This window comes from Thunnus albacares, chromosome 17, assembly GCF_914725855.1.
Source record: "Thunnus albacares chromosome 17, fThuAlb1.1, whole genome shotgun sequence".
In the NCBI taxonomy this organism is placed as follows: domain Eukaryota; kingdom Metazoa; phylum Chordata; class Actinopteri; order Scombriformes; family Scombridae; genus Thunnus; species Thunnus albacares.
The window spans coordinates 27,970,249-27,986,707 of NC_058122.1; the positions used below are offsets into that span (position 1 = coordinate 27,970,249).

Below are 16,459 nucleotides of genomic sequence, written 5' to 3' on the forward strand. Positions count from 1 at the left end.
CACACACACACGCACGCACCACCAAAACACACGTGTGGAAACATTTTCACCCTGAACCTCTGAGGTCTGAGTTCTTTGTTTGTCTGCTGGTTATTGCCGACTTCCTGCCAGATTATCTGTGAACCCTGCGGGAGAAGAAGAGTTTCTTAAAAAATAAAAGACTGATCACAAAGCACTTCAACAGATCACATGGCTCCTATCCTAAAGTAAGTGCTCTGCTGGGTCCTGGGCTTGCTTGCATTGATGATGAAGAGAAGTTTCTGCGTCCCCCCCGTCCCCCGCCCACCCCCGACCCTCCCTCCCCTCCCCTAAATAAAAAGAGTTTCTGGGCTTTGTTGCGTTTCTCTGCCTCCTCCTCAGTGTTCTCAGCGACGCTTCAGGTTCTTCCTCGGCTTGGATGACTTGTGATGAAGACGGAGAGGAAAAAGTGTCTCCTGCAAAGCCAAACTGCTCGTCTTTAGAAAAACAAGAGAAGAAAACAGCAGTTTCTGTCTTTTTCCATAAGAGCTCTTGAGCTCCCCCCCCCCCCCCATCCCTCCCTCCCTCCCACCCCAATCTCGACCCGCCCCCCCCCCCTCCCCAAACAGATTCATTTGGCTACACTCGACGCCTCCCAGCCCGCCGCGCACAGTCTCATCTCTGGCCGTGGAGCGCCGATACGACGGTGGGCTGCTGGGAGCCGCTGGGCTGAGAGACGGGGGGCCACATGGGAGTCTGTTGCATGTGGTGGTGGTGGTAGTGGTGGTGCATGTGGTGGCCCGTGGGCGACGACGGGGGCAACCACGCCGGCTGGTGGCTGGGCGGCGAGGAGGCCCAGAAGGAGCCGAAGCCCGTCGTGGAGGAGGGGGCCGGCGGGGAGCAGGCCATGGACACCTGGGCGGGGCCGCCGCCGGCGCCGGAGCCGCAGTCGGACGCCCGCAGCTTGGAGAACATGGTGATGGCGTCGGGGAAGTTCGGCGGCGTGGCGGGAGTGTTCCTCGGAGTACACATCTGAGGGAGGAAGAGAGATTATTTTCATTATTGATTAATCGATTAGTTGTTTGGTAAATAAAAATCAGAACGAAGAGAAAGAAAACAGAAAATATTCACATTTAAGCAGCTGGAATCAGAGAATTTGGACTTTTTTTTTTCTTAAAAAGTGACTCAAGACGATTAATTGATTATCTAAATAGTTGGTAATTAATCTTCTCTCAGTCAACTAATCAATTAATCGCTGCAGCTGTAGAATAAGAAAATCTATTTACTGTCAAACATGACGAAGAAAAGAAGCAAATCCTCATAAATTTAGAAGCTGGAACTAAAAATGTCAGATAGCTGCAGGTTCATCGTCTGTCAATCAACTCGTTTATTAATCGACTGATCGTTGCAGCTCTGATATTGTTATTGAACGTTTGTTGTTGTTGTTTTAATCCTGATTTGTGATTCTTATGGATTCTGCAGGTGATGGAGTTCATGTGTGTGTTGATCTGCTGGAGGAGGTCTGTTCACTCGTAAAGATGATTTAAAAACACACATGTGAGCGCTGAGAGTTCATGTCTAGGGCAGAGCTCGCCTGGGGTGTGTGTGTGTGTGTGTGTGTGTGTGTGTGTGTGTGTGTGTGTGTGTGTGTGTGTGTGTGTGTGTGTGTTCATAGATTTGCTTTACTGCTCTCCTCTGTTTCTCACTGTGATATGTGACACGCTGCTAAATGCCAAAAGTCTTCAGTGAGAACATCAATTAAAGTGTAATGTGAAAAGTGCTGCAATGCCAAACACACACATACACACACACACACACGCACACACACACACACACACACACACACACACACACACACAGGATCAGGTAGCAGCCAGAAATAGAGGAGGGGGCCTCTCAGCTGTGCAGCAGGAGGCCAGAGGGAGGAACCAGTATATTTAGAGCTCAGTACTGGTTCTCACAACAGAAAAAAGTCACACAGTCACACACACACACACACACACACACACACACACACACACACATCAAATCACATGTGTTCGCTACATGATGCTTCACAACAGATCAAAACAACGACTGCTGTTCAACTGTTGCTGCAGCAGAAGCTTTTCAAACTATGAGACGCGTCCAAACTCGTTCTTCTTCTTCTCAGTCATAAATATGAACACACACACACACACACACACACATTCCTACATTCAGTGTGACTTACACTCCTGCAGGATAAACATCCATACATGTGTGAAGAGACGCTACAACTGACAATCATCACATTTCTCTGCTAACAGAGACTATTTAACTAAATATGAACAAATATAGGGAAGAATACTTCCTGTTTATATCCCCCAAAAGCATTGTGGGAACTGTAGTTCCAAAATTGAGGTCATAATTATCCCCTAAATCAAAGTCAGACAAGGAACAAAGAATAATATTTCAATATTTTTATGAGATTACTGAAGCTGAGAATCTCTCCTCCCTTCATCATACACTCTGAGCTGCAAACCAGTGAACATCCAGACAAAAAAAACTCAGTAATGACAGTTTTAAACTGGTCCAGATGGTGACAAGTACAACAGATGAAAACCTTCATGACAGTTTATCTCTCGTTGTCAGACAGTCAGAGTTTCATCACAGCTGCCCGCTTGTTACTATGCAGGATGTTGTTTGTAAACACAACATTCATCTCAATGTCTGTCACACACAAACACACACACACACACACTTATTTGAGTTGCTCACTGCCATAAGTGCAACAGAATCCGGCAGTAAAAGGAGACGTACGAGTAATTTATCACACAAGCAGAACATCGGCGCTCTGTCCGCCGTTTTCGTAGCTTCCTCTCGTCTATGTCGCTACACTCACACCCTGCGCTGCGATTGGCCGGAGGCGACACACCCACTGCCCCGAGGCCGACGGCCAAGAAACATCCCGAACAGCAAAATAAAAATAAAATCCAGGCAGAGAGCAGCGTTTATAGATACACACTGAGTCTATAATGTTGTGTTTTTAGGAAAATTCTGCAAAATATCCCTTTAAATGCTGGAAGCCAAAATCTACAGTGCTTCTATTCAGCTTCATCAGTCTGAGTTAGTCATATCAAGTGGATATCTGACACATTTACAGTCTTTTTAGCATCAAATTCCCTCTTTGTGTTTCCCTGTTGAAGTATAGTATAAGTATAAGTATAGTAACAAAAAGAGGGACTTTGGCACTAAAAAGACTGTAACGTTGAAAGATATCTACTTGGCTTCATATTAGCTTCACATAAACTTTGTGAAACTGTCCTTTCATTTAGACAACAGGTCACTAAAAGTCTCCCGTGAAACCGGGTCATGCAGTATAAATATGTAATCTATCAAACTGTGTCGTATCAGATGTGATATTATTATTATTATTATCAATAAAAGCAAACACCGTCTGCTACGTCAACACAAACCACATGACTCACTGTACTGGAGATAAAAAGTCCAGCAGAGCGTTTCTCTCTCTGAGCCAACAGACTGTTTTCAGTGTGACGGCAGCGGCTGATCTGTGTGTACATTACAAACAATAACACGACTGTCTGTCACACACACACACACACACACACACACACAGCGTATAGCATTCCTGCTACACACACATGACCCTCATGCTTTCACTCCCAACAGACGGTTGAAGAGAACCAGTTCTCTGTCAGTGTTTATTCTTTATGAACTGAACATATTTGTGTTTGAAATGTTGCGACATTAAAAGAAGATGTCATACTGAGATCAGAACTGTGTCACCAGCTGATTTCACCACATTTCAAACTAGATTTACTAAATCTGAAACCTAAAGAAATGTTTTATTTACTAAATGCTTCACTAATGTGTAAATCGGTTGCTAGGAAACATCGGTGGCGCTGACAGGAAGCGACTGAAGCATCATCAAGCTGTGACATAAAACGACAAATTCAAATAAACTTGACTGAATGTTGGTGTGATACGTAGGATCAGCAGCAGTGATGCAGGTTACAGTGAGGGATTATGATGCTAATGCTAAGCTAACCGACGTTATTGATTTATTCAATACCTGCTGAACGACATAGTTCTGTGTTTCCATCATGAAACAGATTCATCCTGCTTCTCTTTGTGTTTTGTGGGGTTTTTTCTGAACCTGTGACAGACTGGTTGTCATATTAAAGGGCCGTGCTCGGCTCATTGTTGCAACACTGGCGTTTTTCTGCTCCACACCCAGACTTTCTCAACACGGCTCCATGACGGCCTCCAGGGTCTGAGGGGACTTCAGGAGAACAGGAGGGTGGAAATAACCATCTGGCAGCTGATGCTCAACCCCCATCCCCCCCCTCCCCTCCCCCACCAGTGTCTCTCGTTGCTTCACCCGCTCTCCCTCCAGCCCCTGTACTCTTCCACACATGCGATGATGTCATGGCGCTGCACCCAAAATAATAACAAACCTCCTCTCGCACATTTCCTCAAGCTACGGCAGGCTCCTCCCAGAGCCGCGGGCAGGCACGTACACCAGAGCCAGAGCAGGAGGAGGAGGAGGAGGAGGAGGAAGGAGGAAAAACAAAACACGGCTGCAGATGTTGGCAGAGCGCACGCTGTTCCTGCATGTTCGGGATCACACAAATCCCAGGATGCAGCGGTGGAGGGAAGAGCGGCGAAGATTCGACCAGGACGGTTAAGAAAGAGGATTGCATAAGCAGCGGCGAGCCAAGGCCACAGACATGAGTCTGTACGCAGTGACGCAGGTCTGCACGGCCACGGAAAAACATTCACTTCTGTCAAGTGACTCCTCTTCATAAGCCCCTAATTACTGAGTTACTGAGCCGCAATTACAGATTAAACATCTCTTATAACTGCACACACACACACACTCTGCTCCTACCAGAGAAATTCAGATCTAAATGTACTAACATCCTCTGAGACGGAAATCAACTGAGAGGTGTGAACACTGAGTTTCCTGCCCCTCCAAATATCTAAATGACCATAAATCAGACGTCAGTTCAGCGTCGGATCAGTTTGATGTCAGATTGAGTCGTTGCTTCATCTCAGTCTGACATCATGTTTGTTTTCTGTTGCATCATTTTCATTCACGATTAATCGTTTAGTTCCCCAGAGCCCGAGATAACATCTTCAAATATCTTGTTTTGTCCGACCAACGATGCAAAATATTCGGTTTATAAACAAAAAACACAGAAAAGCAGAAAATCGGAGAAAAACTGGAACCAGAAGATGTTTGGTGTTTTTTTACTTGATGTGATTAATCGACTAATCCTTTCAGTCCTCACACAAAGACACTGATGAACAGAAAGCAAACAAAAGACGACGTGCGACAACAATACAGACGTATACTAAACAGTCGTCATGGAAACAGCGTCTCTGCCAACATAAACAAGCTGTTAAAGGTTAAAGTTAACCGGCTCATCACTTCCTGCTGCTGCTTGACTGTCAGAGATTCCACATCTCGTATGTTACCTCCGACTGACAAAGAGCACAAAGAGCTTATTTCAAGTTCAAAGGTAACGTAGCTGCTAGCTGCTAGCTTAGCAGTAAACCGTGACGTTAATAGCTTCTGCTGCTGTTTCAGGATCGTCGTGATCAGCTGATCATCACATCTACAAGAGTGAAAGAAAGACTCCGCATATCGGTCTGAGCTTCAGCCGGAAAGCACTACCTATAGTGACGTTTACGCCATCTGGCTTGCCGTAGTGACGCACAACGACCCGGAGGAGCGTCAGATGCTGCCGTTACAAATCTTTGTTAAAACATGATGATGTTTTATGGTGTGACCGCGCTGTGGTTCACACTCCCTTCAATTTAGGCAACCTTCGTTGTCATGGCAACAGTAAACACCACAATGTTACGTTTTTGTTTTTTTTTAAACAAACTGTCCTGACTCGCAGTAAGAAACATAACAAACAGTCACGCCAACACCCAAACATCCTGCGTCACGTCCCGTCTCATCAGCACTACGGACGCTAGACGTCAACGGAACTACAGGTTGTTTTTTTCCCGCCTGAAGTTTAGACGTTTACTGTCGTTTTTCTTGTGAGGACGAGTTGAGACAGGATGTCAGGTCTGACGTGAAGCTAACTCCATAAAAATATGGACGTAGTTACCGTGACGTCACCCGTTGGTTTCTGAGGAGCGGTTGTGAAGCTCAAAGCGAGCCGCTCCGGCCGTCGCCATCTTGGCAGTGTGTGACGCTGCCTAACTCCCAGCCAATCAAAAATGGGCAAAGAGGCGGGGCCGAATGGCTGAAACAAGCCACCTAGCGGCTGGCGGACCTGTCACTCAAAGCAGCCATGTCCTTCATTATGCACAACTTTACGGCTTAATAAAACTTAAACGGGTGAGTTATAAAAAAAAAAAAATCACCCCCGTACAGTTGTCATGAAAGAGGAAATTAGTTATAGAGACCTAAACCGTTTTTTGTACCAGGCTGTAAACATGTTTATTTCTGCTGTAAAGTTGGACATTTTAACATGGGGGTCTATGGGGAATGACTCGTGTTTGGAGCTTCAAGTGGCCGTTCAAGGAACTGCAGTTTTTGGCACTTCCGCATTGGCTTCATTTTACAGCCCCGGAGGTTGCTGCTTGGTCTTGGTGAATCTCGGTGGGTCTCGGTGGGTCTCGGTGGGTCTTTTATTATTCTTGCTTGTGTTGTGTTTTAGCCTTTTTGTATTAATTTGATGGTTTTATAAGCAGGAAATGTGTTGACAGTTCAGCCTCTAATGTGCATTTCCCACTATTTCCTATTCAAGGAAACAAAAACTGTTTCTCACTTGTTGAACGTAGAAGAAATTAAGTTCCAGAGAGAATCAAATTGAAGTGAATCAATAATAAATAAAACAAACTGCTGCTTTGTATTCTTAAGTTTTGTATTCTTTATACGTTTAATAAAACAAAAAAGAAAACATTCAAAGTATCTTTTTTAAAGCAGTCTCGGGGGGGAAACAAACCAACACAATGTTGAAGTCTGTTCTCTTCTCATGCTGGAGAAGCAGCGGCGCTCTGACTGAGCGTCGCCCAGCTGTGTGTGTCTGAACCAGTGCGGTCCAGCAGGTCAGCGGGTGCATTCATCCCACCGTCCAGTACGAAGGAATCAGCCTCCTTTAGCCACACATGCCATAAGTCTCTTGTTTTTTTTTTTTTTCCTCTTTAAATGCACTTACCATCTGGTGGTGGTGACTGGGGATGTTGGCCTCCTGGAAGAAGGAGCTTAAGGCCGTCTGCAGAGAAACACACACACACACACACACACACGTTGTGTTAGAAGAAGCATCTAAACTTTTCTTTATTTACATGAGAAGATCACAACACACAGGAGCACAAAGAGGAAGAACTGCCCCATCCCCCTTCTCCTCTTCCTCCCCCTCCTCCTCCTCCATCAGCCTGCGGGTCAGTTCACGCGGCTCAGGGTTTAAACTATTATCTCCACGCTGGGATCTAAACCTGACTGACTAACTGACACAGTTAATGTAAAACTGAAAGGTCAAAAGTGAAACTTTATGTGTCTGAAAAAACACAAACAAACTTTTTATTTCAGTAATAAAACTGAAACTCTTTCTGTCTTTGTTAACTCGTCAAGATGAAAAGATTAGCTGATTATTTTCTCAATTTTACTCCATAAAATGTTAAAAATGCTCCTCAGAAGTTCTAAAATCCCATGCTGACATATTCAAAGTCTTGTTTTGTTTGAGCAACTGTCAAAACTCCAAAAATATTTAGTTTAATATTATAAAAAAGAAAACCAACAAATATTCACATCTGAGAAGCTAAAAATCAATTATTAGTCAATCTAACTGATTGATTCGTTCACTCTGAATGAGCTAATTTACACAAACCAAACTACTTTCATTTTGTTACAATATTAAAAAGTTTCTTTCTCAAGTGAAAGTGTTGAAATGATTCATTAATTATTCTCTCAATGGCTCGTTTGCTCCATTAAATGTGTAAAAACTTTAAAAAATGAGCCTCAAAACTTCTAAAAGCTCAAGTTGATGAATTCAAACATCTTGTTTTGTCGTCAAACTGTCAAAAACTATAAAATATTTAGTTTAGTTTGATAAAAACTGAATTTCTGCTTTAAAAAATTACTTAAACAATTAATTGATTATCAAGATAATTGCCGATTAGCTTTCTGAAGATCAACTAATCAATGAATCTACTGTGAATTAGCACATTTTACAACTAAACTACATTAAAAAGCTTCTTTCTCAGATACAACAGAGAAAAACTGAAGCGATCAGTAATCAATGAGCTGATCAACAGATCAACACATCTGATTCCAGCTTCATACAGTTTAAACTGAAAGTCTGTTATTGTGTTTGCTTCTGTCTGTGATGATGGTGAACAGACGTTGACTCCGGTGAACATGAGGAAACGTGTTTCTCATCACTACTATGATTCAGGCTTCAGTCACACTTACAGGAAAGTTTCCTCCCTGAGCTCGATGCTTATCCGCCTGTTGTTTGTGTTTCTACAAGGTCACGAGGAGCGTCGTTCGCGCCGGCCTCGTCGCCGTTCACAACAAAAGAGGAACAATACAAGATGCCAGCTCATTTCCTTGTTTACACAGGGAGGCGGCCCTGAAAGCTGCTGTTTACATTTTTACAGCGTCTCGGTTTTTCTCTGCAGTCGACCTCTGACCTCCAGCAGGAGACAAACACTTACTAATCAATCTGCTGGTTACACCCTCTAATTATCTAATGAATTATCTAATGATACTGTCTGATCTGAGTTCTTTCACCAGGAAGACGTTTAGTTTAAAAGACATAAAGCAGCAAATCTTCACATTAGAGAAGCAGGAAGCAGACAATGTTTTTACTCTGTGTCACTTGATAAATGATTAAACAATTATTATATTATAAAAATGATTGCAGGTTATATTGAAGTCAATCCACTTATTATTTCACCTGTACATATTATAAGGTTTTCAATCAGGTCTGCAACTGATTATTTTCTCAAATAATAATTTGTCGTTTGGTCTTTAAAATGTCAGAAATAGTGAAAAATATTGAGTTTAAGTCCAAGATGACGTCTTCGAATGTCTTGCTTTGTCCACAACCCAAAAATATTCAGTTTACAGTCATATAAAGACTAAAGAAACCAGAAAATATTCACATTTAGGAAGCTGGAATCAGAGAATTTGGACATTTTTTATGTCCAGCTCTATATTTATATTCTGGAGCTCTACTGGAATATCTTTTCCAATAAAAACTCCTTATTTATCTTCTACTGGTCCTTTATGCAGCCCCTCAGTTCAGCCTCTGTCTGAAACAGGCAGTTTTAGCTCCTGTCTCTTTAAGGCCCCGCCCTCCTGATGAGCCCTCTCTGTTCTGATTGGTCAGCTTCAGGAAGCTTCCTCCGGCTCCAGAGGCTACGTAAACAAACTATAGTAGCAGGATTTCACTTATATTTCTCCTTCTTTACTCCAAATGGAAACTTTACGTACATGTTTGATGTGAAATCTGAGCGCAGCGACGACGTGAACGACACACGGAAACATGACGGCGACGAAGACGACGTAACGACCGTTTGCTGTTGTTTCGTTTGAACGATCTGACGCCAGTTTGAGGAGGAAACGTTCAGAGCAGCTGAAACCCTTTTTTTCAACATTCAAGAGATTTATTTGTCACATGATTGTACAACAGAGAAATGAAACAACTGTGCAAACATGAAGCTACACAACAGTAAGAAAATTACATTAAACATATGAAACTACATACAGGGAAAAGTAACACAATATCAATATAATAATATAATAAAACATAATAGAATGTCACAGAATCTTTATGTACATAATGAAAATAAGGTAAAACTAAAATAAATAAGAAATATGACAACTTATAAACTATTAGCAGGATGCGTGTTTTGCAGGTTTTCAGTGATTCTGGTCCTTCAAACCAGGAGAAGAAGCTCCTCTCTGACGTCCTGAACGTCCTGAATGACCCGGTTTGTCCTGGACCTGCACGGCACCGGTGTAGACGTCCTGGAGGCGGATCAGCAGTCGGATCACTGTGTGAACAGGCAGCGCTGCTTCCGGAGAGCTCAGACTCTGCTGAGGTTTCTGTAGCTGCTCACTTTCTCCACCAGGTCCAGCAGATCCTGACTGGTGCGTAGTGGATCCTCCGCTTCTCCACCACCGCCTCCTCGGTTTTAGAGACATTCGGGTCCAAGTTGTTGTTCTTACGCCATGATGACCTCACCTCCGCCTCGTCCGATAGGCCGTCTTGACGTCGTTGGAGACGATCAGACCAAACGTCACTCGAGCGTCTCGAAGCATTTTTACACTCGTTCACCTCCAGTTTATCAAGATTATAATACGACAACCCTGATATGTCTTTAAAACTAATCGACTTATTGTTACAGCTCATGTTGTTTTATTTAATTATTATTATTATTGGTATCATATCAGCTGTTTATTAGGGCATCTAATTATTTATAATTATTTTCTCAATGACATCATTTTCCAGAGTCAAAGGTTTCCTCTTCAAATGTTTTGTTTCGTCAGTTGCAAAGAAAAACATAAAATCATCACATTTTAGAAATAATATTTGGCATTTTTGCGTTTGAAAAAGATCAATCTGTCATCGACTAATAACTGCAGCTCTAGTTTTTTATTATTATTTTATTATTATTAGAAGTTCTATTGTTGGTTTCTTGTTTTATGTGTTTAAATAAAGTTTACAGAAGAAGATAAACGGTGTTAAAGTCAGGCGGAGCTTCAGCAACGGGATCGAAAGTGTCAGACGGTGTGTGATCTTGTTTTACTGCTCAGCGTAGCCTCCATTTCCCCTTTACTGGAGGCCTCTTACACGCCAACACTTCAATGAATGCAGTGGTTTCCTCCTCCCACCCCCTCCCCCACCTCCTCCTCCTCCTCCTCCTCCTCCTCCCACCCGGTCTGGTTGTTTGACAACAGCAGCTTCAGCGCAGGAATGTCTGCCGTACAACGTGACACACATATCAAAGCGTGAATGTGCTTTGCTGCTATTGTGCAAAGAGCCACCGAGTCCGACGCTGTTCTTTGTCTGCGCTCGCTTTATTTTTCAGGCCCAGGTTTGAAGCGCGTCCTTCTCTAATGTCACTCTGTCAATTCACATTTCCTGCTGCTGTAAACACAAACACTGCGGAGGGACGGAGCCGAACACACAAGAACACAGAGACTGAACTACAGCTGACTGCCAGAGAGCTTCTGCATCGGATCTACAGTCAAGTTCAGACGCTTCATACAGTAGAGAGAAGTGGTTTCAAAAGGGAGAAGTTTGAATTTACATTTCGGATGTTTCTGCTTTAGTTTGGGATGTTTTTGGATTTTTAAAAAAATGACAGAAAACAGAAAACACTTGTTAACAGGATGTTAAAAGCTTTAATGTGATCACTTCCAGCTCCTCAAAGTAAAGATTTATTCTTACAGCACTTTTTCAAAATAAAATGCTTCACAATATTTAGTACAAAGCATCAAACAGAGACGATAAGAAACTAAACTAAATGTAAAAAAAATGCTATAAAATAGTAAACTCACTATATTATCTTTGGGTATTAAATATGAGAAATTGTTCTAATAATCTGCTTAACTGATACGTAGTTTAGTAACCAGAGAGTCAAACATCGTCGTTTTAATTAGCGCGGTTGTTAGCTGGTTAGCTATCTTTGCTAGCCTGTTGCTAAAAACAATATGTTACTGTTATTAAATAATAATAACACTAGATATGATGTTTCTGTCTTTTTTAACTAATTACACAAATATTAAAACCCACTTTAAGAACAATTAACAGGATCCATTATGTTTACTTCCTGTTTGATTTTTAGCGTCTGTGAACTGATCCAAGTCTGTTTTATTACTGAAGGCCGTGTTGCGTTCAATGTCACGTATGAACCATGACCGTCACAGCATTCAGCTGAAATACAGCAGATCTCGCCTGATGCTGCTGATGTCACGTCTGAGGAGGTTGAAGGAATTTAAACCCTCGACCGTCTCGTGTTTTCCAGCTGAAGCCTCCGTAGAAGCACATCGAGTATTTTACAACCAGTATGTTGTCTGTAGCGTCTTCTACATCTGATAGAAACGCAGCGTTAATGTTCTGGAGCTTCAGGCTGAGACAGACGACGCCTCAGAGAGAAACAACAGCCTGTTCACTACAGATAATAACATCCACAGATAATTAATCCACAACTATTAATATTATTATAAACATTCTCTGTTTTCAGATTCTGAATGTGATGATTTGCTGCTTTTCTTTGTTTATATCATTGAAAACTGAATATATTTGAGTTCTGACATTTAAAGACATTTAAAGACGTCACTTTGCATTCTGGGAAACTGATTTCTTCAAACCAGAAATCAATGGATGATAAAATGTCAGTGATAATAATTGTTAGTTGCAGCTGTGATACGTATTCAGCCAGCTGTTGTTAAACCAGGAAGTATTAACACAACGTGGTTCGTTGTCTCCATCAGCTGCAGTTTAACTGTAAACACTCCAGTCCAGTCAAATAATCCATTAATCAACAGTGATGAACGTCCTCCATCTGAACACGTCATCGTTGTTTTTATCTGACGTCCAAAAGCCAAAAATATTCAGTTTACTACGATGTAAATTAATTATTTCTTTTCTAAACAATTAATTGATTATCAAAATAGTTGCTGATCCATTTTCTGTCAATTGATTAATTGACTAATTGTTGCAGCTTCTCGCCTTAAACCCTCAATCAGTAAAAGTCTCTGTGGCAGAGTTACGACCTCATATCACAGCTTTTTGAGCTCTTTGAGAAACACTGATCGATATTTTTCACCTTTTTCTTACATTTTACAGACCAAACAACTAATCGATTGATTGAGAATATAATCTTAATCTATAATGAAAATGATCATTAGTTGCAGCTGTGATATATTTACAGCCATGAACAGATGAAACGTTGTTAAAGCAGGAACCAGAAGGGATTGACAGTCTTGCACAAACACTTAAGCAACATCAGGAAATGTTGCAGAGCTGCAACGATTAGTTGATTAATCAATCGCTTGCCAACTATTAAATTAATCACCAACTATTTTGATAATCAATTAATCGCTGTGAGTTATTTTTTTTAAGACAATATGTCAAAATTCTCTGATTGCAGCTTCTTAAATGTGAATATTTTCTGGTTTCTTTCATCTCTGTGACAGTAAACTGAACATCTTTGAGTTGTGGACATTTTTTGGAAACAATAATTGATATTTTTCACAATTTTTCTGACATTTTACAAACCAAACAACTACTTGATTAATTGTGTAAATAATCATTAGTTGCAGTCTCACATCACACTAAGTTTTCAGCAGCTATCAAACCTGCTCTCAGCTCACATTTTACTCTCATATGTGACAAAGAAAAGCAGAAAATTCTCACATTTGAGAGAATATTGGAGAATATTTGCTACTTTTGCTTGAAAAATATCTGAAAGTCGCTGATTAAATTCAATTGTTTCTTCTCTACGATCAAGAGGACTTATAAATCAAACCAAAACAAACCGACTTCCTGACTCACTACAGCTCGGGGTCCATCTGTCTCCGGCACTTATCTGCTGAGCAAGTTAAGACGACAGCAGTAAGAGGCGAAGCCGCCGCTCTGCTGAACCACCTGGCCCGGACGCCGCCCACCGCTGACCGTGGCGGCTGCGACAGATTGGTCATTAAAGCAGACGGAGGGGTTTGGTTGGAGGAGAACCATCTGGAAGCACCGGCTGGATGTCAGAGATCCTTCAGGTTCCATCAGCTGTTCAACAGGCCTGATGAATATTACAAACTAGTATCCACAGGGCTTAATGAGCCGCGTCTCTAATTAGTGTAAATCCAAGCCTGGAGGCCATCTTGTATTTAAACTCTACTTACAATAATAACTGCAACTAACTATTATTTCCACTATTTCTTGATTTAATGATTAAGTGTTTCTTTATTTTACTATTTTCTTTTCTTTTACTTTTCTTTTAAAGACTAAATAAATATGTCAATCACAGTTTCTCTAGTCTAAGGTGAAAACTACCAGACTCCAAATTAGCTGCCAACTATTAAATTAATTGCCAACTATTTTAATCGATTAATCATTGTGACTCATTTTTTAAGGAAAATTAAGGAAATTCTCTGATTCCAGCTTCTCAAATGTGAATATTTTCTGGTTTCTTTAGTCTCTATGACAGTAAACTGAATATCTTTGTGTTGTAGACAAAACAAGACATTTGTAGACGTCACCTTGAGCTCTTTTGTGTTTCCCTGTTGAGCTGTGGTGGAAGTCTAGTAACAAAAGACAGTAACGTTGAAAGATATCTACTTGACTTGACTCATTTGGACGCTGAAGCTTCATATTAGCTTCAGATAAACTTTGAAATACATTTACATGAACAGAAGAATGATTACAGCAAGAAAAACAACTTTAATGTTCATTTGGGCTCCTGACTGTTGTTTTAAGACACACTTGATAAACTGTGAACTCGTCCTTTCATGGACTCGTCATTCCATCTTTAAATAACTGCTGGTAGCTGAGGGAGACGTGTATATGAGAACAGCTGGAGGGATAATGCATCTTAATCAGCCTATATATAAACTGAACAAGACTAGGATCAATCTCAGACCACTTAGCTCTAAGCACAGTGAGTCTGATCTCTTTATCTGTTCTTGTAATATTACCAAAAGCAAAAGTAATTCCGTGCTTCAACAGCTAAAAACCACAACATTTCCCCTCTGAGTTCCTGGAAAGATTTTCTCCTCTGACTAGTTATTAAATAACTGTTAGTCATCAGAAGGTCTAAATTACAGCTGAAACTAACTGTTTTTATACTGTTATCTTATTTAATATGAAGCTTCAGATAAAACTTTTAACAGGAAGAGGACTGTGGATTTTGTCCCCCATCACTTCCATTGTAAGTGAATTATGAAGGGATCTTCTAATGGTCAGTATGAACAGGAGGAATGATTACAGCAAGAAAAACAGCTTTAATGTTCATTTGGGCTTCTGACTGTTGTTTTAAGACACTCTTAGAAAATTGTGAACCCGTCCTTTACTGTTTTATAACGGCTGGATTATCCTGCTAGCAACTAGGCTAACAACAATTAGCTTAGCAATGACACGGAGGATTCCTGTGGAGGATGTAAACAAAAACGTCCGTTGAGTGGAGCACCACGTCCTCAGTGAAGGCTAGCTCAGCTAACGCTAGCTGTCGGAGCGCATGGTCGCACGGCAGCACTCAAAATACTCAAGATAACCGAAACAGCGAGTAAATTTCAACCTGTCGGCAGCTCACACACAGTCTGAGGATTAAATAACGGCTCACCCACACACGACATAAACCTCCCAGCGTCCACACTCACCTCAAACTGCCAGTGGGCCGCTTGTAGGAGCTGCTTCGCCTGGTCGGCGGCGCAGCCAGCCGTCAAAACAAACTGGTTGATCATCACTTGGTGCCTGAGTTCCTCCATATTCACCGACATGGCCGCTATTCTCGCAACACGCAGTTGCTTTAAAGTCGAAAATAAAACAAAATAAAAACAAATCTTCACTCGGATGAACGCCGCTAAGCCTTCAACCCCGCTCCTCCCTGCCTGCCTGCTGCCTGCTGCCTGTCTCCGCCGCTGAGTCTCCGCAGCCTCCAACAGCAACAACAATATTTTCATGTCATCATCACCAACAACAAAGAGGAACGCGTGTCTGATTGGTCGGCTCCGGAGCGAGCTAGTACTAGAACAGCGCTGATTGGCTGCCGAGGGGAAGTGTTTAAAATCTTAGATGGGCTTGTTTTATTTCTCAGGGACAGTGCCGGTGAGTGGAGTCTAGTAGAGATAGAGTAGTAGTAGAGTTATCGATGACGTCTCCGCCCTCTCTAGTAATCCGGGATGTTTACACACGCGCTTTTTGTTCTTGTCCGTTACGCTGACGTAATGCCTCTGATTGGATGTTTGGCGTGAATTCAGCTGATTGGCTGGTTCTCTGGCAGGTAGATGGAGCACGTGCTCACATGGATAAACAGAACATACTTCTGTTATCGATCTTATCAGACAGAAGACGTACTGTAAAAATGTAAAAACTAACGACGTATTATTATTGTTAAGTATCCTACACATATAAATGAATATTATAAACATTATATATACAACAATAATGTATATTATGTACAATAATGATATTTTAGATTGTATTGTTGAAATGTAAAATAAAAATAAGAAACATGCTAATATTTTTTGGTATGTTTACGTATATGGACATATTGACATTCACATATAGTGAAAACTACATGTTCTAATAAGCAGCAGAAATATTAGTTTTGCACATAAAGAATCATATTAATGTAAGCAAATGTGTATTTTGAATATATGTTGTATGGAATATACTGCACAGTAAATACATAAAACAATTTTATTAGACACGTACAAGTAAAATGAAAGTATGGCCTTAAATTAAATATACACGGCATATTTACACAGTAATGTGAAGTATGATATGCAATGTTCTGTTTGTTTTGCAAAATGTTTAAAAATGAA

General features: G+C 41.3%; 1 protein-coding gene across 1 annotated transcript; it reads right to left on the bottom strand.

The window, feature by feature from the left end:
• Positions 1-606: 606 nt before the first annotated feature.
• Positions 607-15,609, bottom strand: ubald2 (UBA-like domain containing 2). The gene is made up of 3 exons (XM_044332488.1): positions 15,293-15,609; positions 7,122-7,178; positions 607-990 (listed from the first exon to the last, which is right to left on the bottom strand). The coding sequence occupies exons 1-3, from the start codon at positions 15,593-15,595 to the stop codon at positions 634-636; spliced, it is 717 nt and encodes a 238-aa protein (XP_044188423.1). The 5' UTR covers positions 15,596-15,609; the 3' UTR covers positions 607-633.
• Between the last annotated feature and the right edge of the window lie 850 nt (positions 15,610-16,459).